Raw genomic sequence first — 15,000 nt, 5'->3', positions numbered from 1 at the left:
GAGGCGACGTTCATTGGAGGAGTGCAGCGGCCGGGAGGTAGCGTAAGCCTTCAGGAGCGAGTGCAGGTAGGAAGGAGCTGTTCTGTTATCACCTTGTAGGCGATTGTAAGAGCTTTGAATTTGATGCGAGCAGCAACCGGTAGCCAGTGGAGCTCAATGAGCAGCGGGGTGACATGTGCCCGTTTTGGCTGGTTGAAGACCAGACGTACTGCTGCGTTCTGAATCATCTGGAGTGGTTTTACTACACAGGCCGGGTACAAAATCCCCTCATATCACGCATTATAGTAAGTACTGCATAGTTCAATATCAGATATCAGGCCTAGCTTAACTGCATCGAGTAGGATTGCTTGCACAGTTTTGCGAGTGTAAGATAATTTTTTGTGAGAGCACAAAATCCATGCATATTGCAAAACTGAGCATTTTCTATTTTTTTTTTTTTGCAAGTGCAATTTTTTTCTTTGCGAGAGTACAATTCATATCATATCATGTCAAACTAAATAATGTGCACTGCTGCTTTTGGATAACAGGCTTAACAAACTTTAACAAAAGTGAGCATTTTCTTCTTTTTTTTGCGAGTGTACTTCTTTGTCGTTGCGAGAGTACCGTATCCCCTCTGATATCACAAGTTACACTGAATGGTGCATACTGCTGCTTCTAGAGATGAGACTTAACGAACAATCACAAAATTGAGCATTTTCTTATTTTCTTCTTGTTTTTTTTTGTGAGTGTGTTTTTTTTCATTTGCGAGAGTACCGTATCCCCTCTGATATCACACGTTACACTGAATAGAGCATACTGCTGCTTCTGGATAGCAGGCATTGACACAAACATTAACAACAGTGAGCATTTTCTTCTTTTCTTCGTTTTTTTGCGAGTGTACTTTTTTTGCGAGAGCACGGCATCCATGCATATTGCACATTTTGCACATTTTACTGCATACTGAATTCTGCTGCTTTTTCAGATGTTTTGTGTAGACATATGTGTGCGTATGACACTCTTCTCCCACGTCACATGGCGTTGCCCTCGCTGCACTCTCGCTAACCCTGCTGCTGCCGCTGCTGCTGCTGCAGTCGCAATTCATCGTCATCTCCTCTTCACAAAACAATCTTTAAGAGGGAAGAGGGGATGGGGTGGGTGGTGGAGGTGGGTTCTGCTTGGAGGGAGGGGAGGATAGAGAGAGAGAGAGATAGAGAGAGAGAGCTAGATGTATATATAGAGAGCGATAGAACGCGAGAGGGAGAAAGAGAGGGAAAAATGAGGGAAGGATGCAGCCTTGTGAGCCAATTTAAGAAATAACTGCTGATGCATCAGCTATTGACTGTTTCAGTGCTCGTGATAACGCTCAAGGCGAAACTGTGAGGGAAATGACAGCATCAACCGCCTGCAATAAACTGCAGCCCGCGAGACCAAGGCGGCCCTAATTGACAGCTGTCAAGCTAATGGGAGCCATGACGGAAGATTCCGGAAAAAAAAATTCTGTTTATCAACCATCAACCCTGGTGTGGATCCACGGGGAGGAGAACTTAGCCTGCTCTCGCGCTCTCTCTCTCTGTAAAACTCTCACTATCTCTATATCTCTCGCCCCCTCTGGCTGACTGGCTGTTATTCAACTCCACCCCCCCAACCTCCTCCCCACCGACCCTGGTCCCTTATTTCGCTTAAACTAGATATATATATATATATATTTTTTTTTTTCCTTATGTCCCTCCCTCTCAATGCTCTCACTTTCTGTTCCGTTTTATTTTTTATTTTTTTGTTTTTTTGCGAAAGTACAAAAACATCAATGCATATTACATACTATACATTATCCTGCATGCTGCAAACTACATAGTGCTGCTTTCAGTCGCTGCTTATTGCGATTGTAGAATTTTTGCGAGAGTATGTCTCTGCAGATTTGATTTTCTTTGTTGTATTTTTGCGACTGTGCACCGTTTTTTTTGTGAGAGTACAAAAACATCCATGCATACTACACATCTCACTGCATGCTGCAAACTGCATAGTGCCTCTTTCAGATGCTGCTTACTGCGAGTGTCGAATTTTTGTGAGTGTTGCATTTCGTGCAAGAGTATCTTGGTAGATTTTATTTTTTGTGGTTTCTTTGCGAGTGTGTGCAACTTTTTGCGAAAGTACAAAAACATTCATGCATATCACACATTACACTGCATGCTGCAAACTGCAGAGTGCTGCCTTCAGATGCTGCTTTTTGCAAGTGTAGAATTTTTGCGAGAGTATAATATCTCTTTAGATCATACTGTACATTATACTGAATACTGCAAACTGTTGCTTTCAGATATCAGGCCTATATTTTCTCATCTGAAACATTTTCTGCTATTTTTGCGAGTAAATAAAACTGAGGGTTTTATTTGTGAGTGTACAATCTTTTTTGTTGTTGTTTTTTTTTTGTTTGTTTTTTTGCGAGAGTATTATATCTCTGCATGTTATGCATAATGTATACTGCTGCTGATTTCAGATATCAGGCCTATTTAAATTTTTATTTTTTCTATCTTTGGTGAGTGTGCATTTTTTTGCGAAAGTACAATACACATTATATTGCCTACTGCAAACTGCAAACTGCTTTCAGATATCAGGTCTACATATCAACATTCTGTTACTTTTTTTGTGAAAGTTGACATTTTTCTTTTGCGAGAGTACATTAATATTCCTGCATAGTACACATTATACTGCAAAAACAGCTGCTTTCAGATATCAGGCCTACATATTCACAACTGAGTCTTTTTTTTTACGGGTTTTTTCCGCGAGTGTAAATTTTTTTGCGAGAGTACAACAATGATATCTCTGCACCTTATACACCATACTGCATACTGCAAACTGTAATCTATACTGTGTATGTGTGTGTGAGAGACACTCCCACTTTTTCCTTTTTTCCTCCGTTCCTTTCTTTCGTCCTTCCCTTGCTCTCTCTTTTCTCTCGCGCTGCTCTTAACCCCTCTCATTGTTGCTCGCTCCTCGCCGTGTAAAAGGCACAGGACGGCCATAACTAATCATAGTGTCAGTTGGCTGCCTGGGAGCGCAGCGTTTGGGCCGGAGCAATGCGAGAGAGCAGGGTGAGCACTCCAGGCCTATAATCCACACCACACACACTATAAACTCTCGCACACACTGTCGCACACTCGTACACACACTTACACAAGTGTTGGGACACCCAGTTGCAGCCCTCTCTGTTGAGCCACAGAGGACACAACGCATGTGAAACAGCTTACAGTCCCAAATCATCTTGTTCCTTTTTTGCGAGAGTATTTATTATTTTTTTTTTTTTGCGAGAGTACATCCCACAATATCCCTACATATTATATATATATAGTGCATGTTATTATACTGCAAACTGCTGCCTCCAGATATCCGTCCTACTATACAGTAACAAAACAGAGTATTTTTGAGAGTGTACAGTTTTGTGAGTGTATGATTTATTGCAAGAGTACAACAACCATGCATACTCTCGCTTCTAGACATTTTGGCGAGTGTACTTATTTTCTTTTCTTTGCGAGAGTACAATATGTTCTCATATCACATGTTATAGTAGGTACTGCAAACTGCTGCTTTTAGATATCAGGTCTATATTAACACAAATTAGAAGTTTTTTTTTGCGAGTGTACTTTTTTTTTCTTTGCGAGAGCACAAAACCCAAGTATATTACACACTATACTGCATATTGCAAACTGCCGCTTCCTGATATCAGGCCTATAAATAACTGAGTATGTATGTATCACAGCATCGTAATAATACAATATACTGATATACTGATATAAATAATATTATGAAAAAATATGCATTTTTCTTTCGCTTGACCACAGATTTTATGAATACGCATTAAAAACAATAAAAAACCTTGGGCATAATAACCAAGATAATCACTCATAACTTTTTGCTGCTATACTGCTAGACCTTGACGAAATCACGAAATCATACATTAGCACCCTCATTTCAATATTTGAATAAAAACAAGCGAATAAGTATGCTAAATATTTCCAAATAAAAGAAGATAAAAGCGCTTTAAAAGTGTTTTTTTTTCATTCTCTGAAAAAACATTAAAAAAAAATAAAAAACATAATATTAATAATAACTCAAGGTAATTCCACTTCGCTTAGACTTATGTGTTTATGATATCATTTTCTTTCCCTTAATAATGCATACGATTATCATCATGGCTGAGTTTTAATAAGGATAATTAGCATAATTAAGACAGCATGTTTCATTATACTTCGAGTAATTAAATTGCAGAGGGGGAAAAAGAAAAAGAAAAAGAAAAAAAGAAGCTTGGACGAGTAGTTTGCATCAATTTTTTAAGTTTAAATTATATATAATAAAAATATATTTATTTGCGCTACATTACAACATATAAACAATATATTTATATATAGCCTGTATTTATAAAAGTATATATGTGTAAAGGTGTATAATTACTGTAGACAAACACCTAGAGATGCTAGTGATACTAATGTTTGTACTGCTGTTATTGCTTTTATATTAGCGCTATATTGCTACAATAAAGAAATATAAGCAAACAAATAGGAAGCAAAGAAACAAACAAACGAGTACACTAATAGTAGATGTTGTAGTTGTAGTACACCATACACATATAGGTATATACTCATATCAAAAAATATATTCATACATAATATGTACAACACATATTGGTGTACCTATTATATATGTTTTATACTTCGAGTAATTAATTGCATTGCATTGACTTTTTTGAGAGGTAAATGAGAACAATGTACAAATATACAAATCTTATATATATGCCAGGCACACACTAAAAACACATATACATGTGTTTACAGTCGTACTAATGCTCCACCACCGTCCAAATTAACATTAACTCAAAGCGCAAATACGCAAAAATACTCAACGTACGCAAGGTGAACGCTTTTTTTTTTTTTTTTTTTCATCCCTCCCTTCCCGGAACCCACATTGAGTTTGATTAATCATCCCCCCTCATCCGCAATCAATCAAGCAGCCTCTAAAATCACAGAAATCAGCTCCTTTCCCTCGCTCCAATCCATCTTTTAGCTTCGGATGCGGCTGCATCCGTCACCGAAACCCCCCGATTTTTAAGAGTCATATTTAGCCGCTTTAAACGGGACTCCGCTCGTTGCGACGCGCCCCAGATAAACCAACTTTGAATACATTATAAGGGCTGCCATAATAACCAATGTCAACATCATCCGTCTTCATACATCATCCCATTCTCTGAGCTTCCGTACGGGAAGCCGTGAGGTGCGGATCGACTGACGGATGGCGGCTCCGGCAGGTACGACATTTGGGCCTGGAGGTTCTACGAGTCTCGTATCCTGGGGGTCGGACTGATACGAGTGGTGTGATGTGATGTTATGTGGTTCCCACCACCTTGAGGTGGTAAGAACTGAGGATAAGCAACGCAAACAGACGAGTGGTAGACGAGTAGAGTGAGAAAAAGTTGAATGTTTGATGTTTGATGTTCTCGCAGACTCCCCAAAACAATTGATATGTTTGGTCTGGCGAGGCTTTGAAGCCCGCCAACAAAAAAACACGGTGTACACGCCATTGTCTGCTCCTGAATGGAGGAGGGCATTGTGGGAGAAAAAAAAAGAAAAGAAAGAAAAGAGAGAGAGGGAAGGAGTGGTGGGGGGGAGAGAAATCACCCTGGCTAGACAGAGAGAGCAGTGTGTGAGAGATAAAAAAAAGAAAAGGAAGAAAGAAATAGAGAAATAGAGAGAAAGCGCTAAATAGAGAGAGAATACGAGTAGAAAGGCAGGAAGAAAGAAGCTTTAGCGATAGATAGTATTGGAATATATAAGCATAATATATATCTACTGTACATTTGCGTTTGGATGAACATATAGACCCAATGGAATTAATAGACCCAACAGACCCAATGGACCCAACGCTCTAAACTAGACTTGGAAAAACTTTACACCAATGCTTTCATCACTACTGTCCAATGAAAAACGTGAAATCATGCATATTAGCTCCCTTTTTTATCCATTTCAACCATTTTTAGTTCTCCTATCCACCATAGTTTGAGCCGTTTAGCTGCTCTATACACTAGTGGAAGAGATCCACTAGAAATGCTCTAAAACTGTTAAAAAAACATTGACAACTTTGACAATTTTACACTTGGCCATCTCACTTAGAAAGATTAAGATAAAGATAAATAAATAAGAAAAAAAAAGCAGAAAATGATTAGTAAAAAAATGAAGAGTATGCTCAAAACTGATAACTATATAGCAAGAAATGTTACCAACACATAATAAATAGGAATATATATATATTTCTATAGTAGTTCCGTAGTAGGTTTTTGCCTTCTCTCTCCGGCATAAAAAAATATATCTCAAAATTTTCGAGATACGAACTAAATATGGATCTTATATGTTCCTTACATGTTTTGAGACCTTAATAACTTTAATACCCGACCTTGATCACAGTTGTTAATATCAATTTGTTGGTTTACGTACGTAGATGATCATGCTAATGGCAATGACCAGGCATTAATAGATTGTAGACAGCGATAGGGCCAGAAAAATGGAATGAACTTCCACTGGGTGTCGGAACAGCAGAGTCACTCCTTGTCTTTAAACGCCGACTGAAGACTCATCTGTTTAAAGAATTCTTAAAAAAACATTCTTCTAAATATGATCAAGCTCTGTGTATCTGTTGATGCAGAGATCCTAGTCTCTGCAAACTAGCTACGGATATTTTGAAGTAAGTTAAGTCACTGGGTAAGTCTGGATAAGGGCGCCTGCTTAATACCTTAAATGTAAATGTAAATAAAAATGTAAAAATGTATGGATAAGTATTAGTAATTTTAAAAAGTACTAAAGTTTGCATGCTTTTAAATCATGTTTTATCATTATTATCATTATTATTATTACATGCCTGGCTTGTTCTTACAGTAAATGGTCTTAAATATTGGGTGATAATATTATGCATTTATTTCCAGCACGATTATTAGTTTAGTCGTAATTTATTGAAGGTAGACTTTAGAGAAGGTAAACTACGACTTTTCATTTTCCATTCTCTCGCGCTTGTTGTTCTCGTCATCTCGTAGTCATGTTCTCCTCCTCCTGACCACTCAACGCTCGCAATGCGTCGCATTCTAGCCAACGTGATTACGCAGGTAGCCAGGCCCATTTGTCACCTGCAGCAGCAAATTGAGTTAGTGCGCGGACTAAAGGCATGGAGGACTGTGTAATATCAACTTGATTACATCAAACTAGCTGCAAACTTAATTGGGCTGGATGACAGTGTGCGGAGCTTGTCATCTCCAATCATTAGGCCTGTCAGGAATCCATCAGCTTTACAGCTAATTAGGTGAACACTAATGAAGCTGGCAAAACAACTTTTCTTTTTCTACGGCTGAGCGGGCCTTCCAGACTTAAAGGGTGGAAAGGGAGAGCGAGAGAGAAAAAGAGAGAGAGAGAAAGAGGGATAAAAAGAGAGAGGGAGGGAGGGAAGGCGAAATGTTCTCATGCAAAGCTCAAGGTTGCAGGGGACTGGATTTTCCCAAAGTTCCTAATCAAGGCCCATCATCTGCCATCTTTCCTTTGCTCTTTCCATCACGACGGCGCAATCAATTTGTCATCACTCTTTGTATGCCACGGCGCAGTCGTCAACCTTATAACTTGCAGCTGTGAGGGCTGCTGGGAGGGAGGGAGGGATGGATGGATAGAGGGATAGAGGGATGGAGGGAAAGAGAAAGAGTGAGTAGGGGCACTGGGGCTTGGCGGACACAAAAAATAAAACAGAAAAAAAACAACAGAAAAAAAAATTGCAGGAAGTTGCCTCGTCTGGACTGAAAAAAAAAAACGAGAAAAAAACAAAAGGCCTCTCTCTCTTTCTCTCTCTCTCTTCTCAGACTGCTCTCGTATTTGTCTTCATCTGCTCATCAAAGGCATAAATGCCTGAATCCCTTTTTTCCTCTCACCCCTCTGAAATGAGAGGCCTTTCAGTCATCCCTCATTCATTCCCCTCCCTCCCTTCCCACCCTCCCTCTCTTCTTCTTTCCCTCGTTCACTCCCTCACCCATTCGTTCGTAGGTTTGTGCATTCGTTCTCTCGCTCTACCTCTTCTGTCTGCTCTTCTACCTCTTCTCTTCTACTTTTTCTTCTTCTTCTTCGTCTTCTTCTCTATGGTGTGTCCATTAGCCGAAAGCATTTTGATAAAGTACAAAAAAAAAAACGTATGAGTGTGTGTGTGTGTAAGTAAGTGTGTGTGCGAGAGATTGTGTGTATAAGTGTGTGTATAAGTGTGTCTGTGTGTTGGGGGGTGGGGGGGGGGCAAAATGAGAGCACTCACTCTGCCAACTTCTGATTGACCATTAGAGCCATTGATGAATGTGGCTGTCAAGGAGGAGACAATTAAATCAAATATGAAACAAAGTCGCTTTGACGGGTCCGACTGATGGAGCAAGCCATTCTTCCGTCTCCAGATTAGGCTAATAGTGGCATTTTTCATACCAGCTGCATGTGTGTGTGTGTGTGTGTTGTACGGATGTACGTGTGTGTGTAACAGTGTGTAAGAGTGTGTCTGAAGCGGCATTAATGTGTTTTATCTTACAGTAGAGTTAGCGAGATAGTGGAAGCCAATGCGCTGGTCAATCTCTTGAATTGAACGGCGTTGTTCGTTTGTATGTGTATATATATCTACCATATGTAGGAAAAAAGAAAATGAAAATGTTTAAAAAAGAACAGAAAAGAAATAAAAGAAAATACGTACTATGGTACGACACAGTGCTGGTGCTTAATCTTTTTTTTTTCCTTTTCGCTCACTAAAGCACTAAGGTATCCCCAAAGGAAACACCTAACAACCTGGTCCTTGAGGTCCAATTGTCAACAGTAAAGGTGGAAGAAAAACAACAACTCTGCAGGAGCAACAAAAAATATATATAAAAAATAAATGAAGAAACAGAACAGTTATTTTCTGTTTTTTTTTTTTCCTAAGTAAGAATAAGCATGAATAGCTTATACCCTGCTAATACACCTCCTTATTTCTGTTGGGTCACATTGTATTATATATTATATAATATTATATCAGAGTCACATCATGCTTTACCATTCTTCGATAGTTCTGCAATAATAACTCTCCAATAATTTGGTCTTAGCATCCTGCTAACATATGTACTCAAACACGATGCACCGTATTCCCTCAAGCCCTCTAGTCTTTAAGTCATAAAGTTTTTACTGAAGTATTATGCTGTATATTATTATTCATGTTACTCTACTACACCTAACTCGGCATAAACTCTCAATTGCTATATTTATTTAAATACAGTATAAACACACTATGCTTACTTATACTAGCGTATATGTTACTTGCTTTGTTTTAGAATAAATATCATTAAAGATAAAATACAAGATACAGGTAAAATTACTCAATTACTAGAATATTACTCTAGTAGACATACCCTGGTATTAACACACACACTGCCACATTGCCATATTTCAACATTGCAACACTGTGAAACTCAACTTTTCTGAGAATCTGATAAGTACTTTCTGTAAATAAATATATATATATATATATATATATATATATATATATATATATATATAAATATTTGAGAACGAGTGTACTCTGTATTCTCTTATTCTTCTAATCTCTTTATCTTACTTGATAGTACTTGATAATACTTGATAATATCTCCAAAGGTGGAAACAACACCCCAGTCTGGCCTATCCTATACTTTACTATACTATACTACACTATGATCTGAATAAACTCAACGCTTAAAAATTGATTTCTGATTTTTTTTAATTCTTTCAACTTCAACTAAAAAATACAATTCAAATTTTGACCGTCAGCTGTCAGAGGCCGACGACGTGACGTCACAGGGATTGCCGTTGCCATGGGGGATGGAGTTATTGATGTTTATAGGCGATGAATAGATCAAAGGCAAAGGGCGGATGACAGGCGATCAATCAGCCGTCAAATCAAAGATGGCAATTGTCCATTAAACCCTCTTTTCCAGTCCACCTACTTCCTCCACTCCCCCGACCCCCTGTCTGCGAAATCATCTTTAAGGCTTTTCCCACCAAAAAAGAGAGAAAGAGTAAAAAAGAGAAAGAAAAAAAAGGAGAAGACGATTTGTGATCAAAATGTTTGTGCGCACACAAAGCCCCCAAAAAACAGCGCAAAGGAGAATCAAAGGGAGTCATGACAGTCAGCTGACACCAAAGCCCTCTTTTTTCCCCTCCTCCTGCTCTTCTTTATAGATCTCTAATTCATGGAGTCAATATCTGCGCCCCTACGAGGGAAGAGGGGAGTTTGAAGGAGGAGTAGAAAGAGAACAATCAAAGCTGAAGTTGACTCTGCTAAATCGAGATGGGATGAGATAACAGGGGTGAATCTCCCTCTCTCACACTCTTGTTTTGTTTTTCTGACCAGTGTGTGTTTTATTCTTCTTTTTTACTAGCAATATTAGCAAAAATATATATTATGCCAACTAGCCTAGCATATACATAGCAAAAATACAGTAACACGAGTGGACTTTTACACTCTTCACTATACCAGCATAGACAGATAAATAAATTATAACAGATACAATTACTTTAGTATTTAATTTTTTTTTGTTAAAGAATATGAAGCTTAATATTCCAGCATATATTTTGCAGTGCATTCTTTCATTTTGTATTGGCCTAAGGGAACAGATAAACTACTAATACTAATAAAAACTAATGAAAGCTACTTAATAAAACTAACAAAACCGCCACTTTGTTGATGTCCAAACAACAAAGCAAAATCAATAAACTTCCAATGAATTTCCATTCAGATTTCCATCCAGAGCTTTCACACACACTTACACTTTTCCTACACTCTCATATATTCTCATAAACCTTTAACACACTCTTAAACACACACACGTTTCTCGCTGTGTGTGTGTTGTTCAGATAGTACTATCTAAGTAAAGTAAGCTAAGAGCACTGGTGTACTTAGGTTTAGGTTATATACACAGGTTGACAACCTTCCGTCCTTTACAGCTATATGCATATATATATATACCTACAGCCTATAGTCCATAGTAACCTACAGTCCATAGTAGTTCATAGTTCATAGCAGCAGTAGTAGCATAAAATGTATGGTATTTGTTTTATATACAGAACACAAAAAGATAAATAACACACCGCAAAACACTAAGGTACACACACTCGCGCGCTCGCGCACGCACGCACGCATTCGTTCACAGGTTCACGCTGGCAAGCAACGCAAGAAAGCAAGCAACCATGCACTCACTACACACACACTCATACACACATACACACACTCTAAAAAGGATAAAGAGGATAAAAAAGGAAGAAAATCCACAAAAGAAAAAGAACGCATCATTAATGCAACAATTGAAGAATGAATAAATAAAAGCGGCACGCTACCTGCGGAGCGCCGGGGCGCCTGCTGCTTCCTCCGCGGCATGCTGCTGCCCGCTGCCCGCTACCGCTGCTGCCGCTGCCCCGCTGCTGCCTCCGCCGCCGCCGCCGGCCGCTGCCCGCGTCTCTCCCCGCGTGTGTCGACTCCGAGCTCGGCCACGACGCGGCCAGCCAGCCGCTGCGCTCCGCTCGGCTCGGCAGGCAGGGGAAGGAGGGATTGAACTGGGGGGCTGCCGGGGGTCGGGTTTTTTTTCTCAAAAGCCTGGCATAGATGAGCAGTTTGTCCCCCCCAGAAAAAAATATATAAAAATAAATATAGTCACCAAAGATGCAAAGATGAAGAAAATCCCCCCCTCACAAAAAAAGAGAGGGAGAGGGGGGAACAAAAAGAGAGAGAGCGGAGCGGAGACCACCCCGGTTGGGGGCTGAGATGGTGCGGAGGTTCGTCCCTCCTCTCTCCGCGGTTCGTTCGCTCGCTCCTTTTCCTTTTTCGCTCTTTCCCTCTGTTCCTCTCGTCCTCCTTCTTCTTCCTCTCCTCTTCTCTTCTTTTTTTGTCACTGTTCTTTTCTTTTTCTCCTCCTCCTCGTCCACTAGAGCGGTAGAACAGTAGAGAGCCAATAGCCGGAGATATAGTGGTATAGAGAGGGTGGATTGAGGGTTCAAAAAAGGAGAGAGATAGATAGAAAAAAAAGAGAGAGAGGGAGAAAGAAGGGAAAAAAGAGAGCGACCGCTTCTGCCGCCTTCAACGCGCGTCTCACTCGGCGCTGGAAGCCGCAACAGGCAAGCTTAAAGGAAAACGAAACGATCGCGTCACTCAAAGTCGGCAAACAGGGGGCAAAACATCAAGCACTGTCACATTAACTCCTTACGCTCCTGACGCTGACGCTCTACGTATAGGTCTCTCGCTCACTCTCTCTCTCTTTTTCTCTCTCTCTCTTTTTCTCTCTCTCCCTTTTTCTTTTACACACACATACACATACACACTTCGCACTCCACTATAGTAGAAGATAGTAGTAGGCAATATCGCAGTATAGTATCAGCAGTTATAGTAATAGTAGTTGATTTGCTGTAATAAAAATAATAGTAGCAGCCCAGCTGGCATTAATCAATGCCAAAAAAATATTAAATGTTCAACCTTAAATAAACCATATCTTACTTAAACTAGAAAATCCTATATGGTTAACAGAGTGTTAACTATATAAATTTACATCACTGTAGTAAAGCTACAGAGTAAAAAAAAAAGTTACCCATCACCACTACCAATCTGATTACTGATCAAAACTAACATCTGATCTGATCAAAAACAGTAAACTAAAACAATAAAAGTAATAGAACATGAACATGGTGTTAAATTAAAAATGTAAAAAGCAGTTACTGCAAATAGAAGTAAAACAGCTTTTCATTCCTCCAGCCAAACGTTTTTAGAAATTAAGTGGTGATGAAATGTAAAATGTACAATGCCCATTCAAAAGGCAGAAGGTTGAGGACCTTGTGTTGAACATTAAATGTTGAAACAACAACATACATTACTTTAGTCACGTTTCAACCAAAATTCAACGTTGAAGACAGGTTGTGTGCCAGCTGGGAAGCAAAGCAAAGCAATGCAAAAATAAATAAATAAATAAACAAAAAAAGACGTGCAATCAAGGTGCACCAATTCCAATTCCAATTTGAGATGCCTCCAATTGCCCCCTCCCCAAAGGTGTAAACGTGCAAACCTGGAGCATGCAAACATGCACGAACCAACTACCGCTAAAAAACCTTAAGCTAGGTAAGCATAAAATGTAAGAAGCTGCACAGGTATGAAGAAAAGACTTACCAATGCATCCGTCTTCTGCTCAAGCTGCTATCCATCTTTGATTGATGTGAAAAAATAAAAAAAAGCAATAAAAAATAGCAGAAAAAATATATATAAACATAAATATTGTCCAAAAAACGATCAAGAGATCCAGAAATGATTGATCCCAAAGAGATCAGGAGAGATGATCAGATGTCCAACTGCTTTGCGGTTTGTTGTGAATGTGTAAAGACGCACAGGTTTGAAGGTGGGATGGACATGGACACACTGTCTCTCAGTGTGTGTCTATGTGTGAGTGTGTCTACGAGTGTGTGTGTGTGTTTTCAGTCCGAATCCAACAGAGAGCGCGGCGACGAAGGAACGACGCGATCGGCGCTCGATTGGAGCCGCCTGGTCGTAGGAGGAGGAGGAGGAAAGCGAAGCTGCTGCTGCTGCCGCTCCACTAATGGCACTTTAACTCCTTCTTTTGTGTGTATGTGTGTGTATGTGTGTGTAAGAGAGAGAGTGTGTGTCAGTGTGTGTGTGTGTGTGTGTGTGTGTGAGCGAGAGAATCTTCTTCACGTAGACACACTTCTTTCCTTTCGTCCAGATTTCTGTCGTTTTCTTTCTTACACTTCTTTTTTGTCCTTATTTTTTTCTTGCAAGTCAAGAAAACAGATTTTTTTAGCAAAGCAAGAAGAAGAAGAATTATTTAAATTTGTCCATCAGAGAGGCTTGAAGACTATTTTCTTTGCACAGACCTCTTTACATTCAGCTGTTTTAGCTTTCTTCTTTTGCGGCTATTTTTTTTTTTTTTTTTTTTGCGCTATTTTTTTGCTAGAATTGTTTTTTTGTGTGTGTTTTTCTTCTTAAAGCGTTAAAGCAAAACACATCCCTCAAATATGCTTATCAGAATGACCCTACGACCAGATCTATGTTGCTTTCCTGTTCTTTTAAACACTATTTTTTTCCTAAAGTCAAAAACTTGAACATTTAAAACTTTTAACAAGAAGATTTAACGTCCTTTCTTCTTTTCTTGATTTTTTGGTAAAATTAGAATTTTTCAGATACGTCCATCAGAGTAACTTCATGACCATATGCACAGACATCTTTAAGTTCAGATTTCTGTCACTTTTTATGTAAAAAAAATGAATCTAAGGAAAAAAATCCTCTTTTTCTTGATCCTTTGTTCTTGTTGTAGAGTAAACTTTCTTTTGCAGTATTCTAGAAATAAGTCCATCAGAGTGAATTCTCGACTCTTTATGCACAGATGTTCTTATGTCCAAAAGTATGTGGCTTCTTCTTCTTTGTCTTCTTTTTTTCTCTTTCTTTCAAGTCAAAAAACAGAAATTTTAGCAAGGAAGCTTTTAGATTTCCTTTTTTTCCTTGAATTTATTTTCTTATTCTCACTGTAGCTTCTTCAAAGTTGCTTCTGTAAAATTCTTCAAAAATGTCCATCAGAGCTTGCAATTGTTGTATAATTCTGTATTGAACAACAGTTATTCATTGTTAATATTATATTATATTATATGATTACGGATAATCATAAAATCCGTATTTTTTTTGTTTGCGCTCGTGCGCAAAGTTCTTTCTCCAGCTGTGCTGTGCAGAAGTTGGTCCGCGTGCTCGTTCGTCTTTTGGCTGCACACACACACACATACATACACACGCACTTTCAACACACTCTTACACACTCTTCTTATACACACTCTCTGTCTGGCTCTGCAACATAGAGAGGTGAGCGCGCGCGCACGCACGCATGCAGCACACACACACAGTCTGGCATACACGCGCGCTTCCACTCTCTGGCGCGCAACGCAACTCTTGCTTCGTGCAACCTTCGCTCGTGCAGATTTCTCGCTC

The 15,000-nt window shown here is 39.2% G+C and overlaps 1 protein-coding gene across 2 annotated transcripts in view; it reads right to left on the bottom strand.

The window, feature by feature from the left end:
* Positions 1 to 15,000, bottom strand: part of tshz3b (teashirt zinc finger homeobox 3b) — an 84,767-nt gene that overhangs the window by 69,458 nt on the left and 309 nt on the right. The window contains exons 1-2 of one of the 2 annotated variants that reach the window (XM_007246944.4): positions 13,180 to 15,000; positions 11,367 to 12,145 (exon numbers count right to left, since the gene is read on the bottom strand). The exon at positions 13,180 to 15,000 is cut by the window's right edge and continues 309 nt beyond it. In XM_007246944.4, the coding sequence (XP_007247006.2) occupies positions 11,367 to 11,406 (40 nt within the window). In that variant the 5' untranslated portion in view covers positions 11,407 to 12,145; positions 13,180 to 15,000. Of the gene's footprint in view, positions 1 to 11,366; positions 12,207 to 13,179 lie in introns of those variants that run through there. The other variant, XM_049470944.1, reaches the window with a different exon arrangement.

The sequence above is a fragment of the Astyanax mexicanus genome, chromosome 23 (assembly GCF_023375975.1).
Source record: "Astyanax mexicanus isolate ESR-SI-001 chromosome 23, AstMex3_surface, whole genome shotgun sequence".
NCBI classification, from domain to species: Eukaryota; Metazoa; Chordata; class Actinopteri; order Characiformes; family Acestrorhamphidae; genus Astyanax; species Astyanax mexicanus.
Note: the sequence above shows the minus strand (reverse complement) of the source record. Positions and strands in the feature narration are given on the sequence as shown.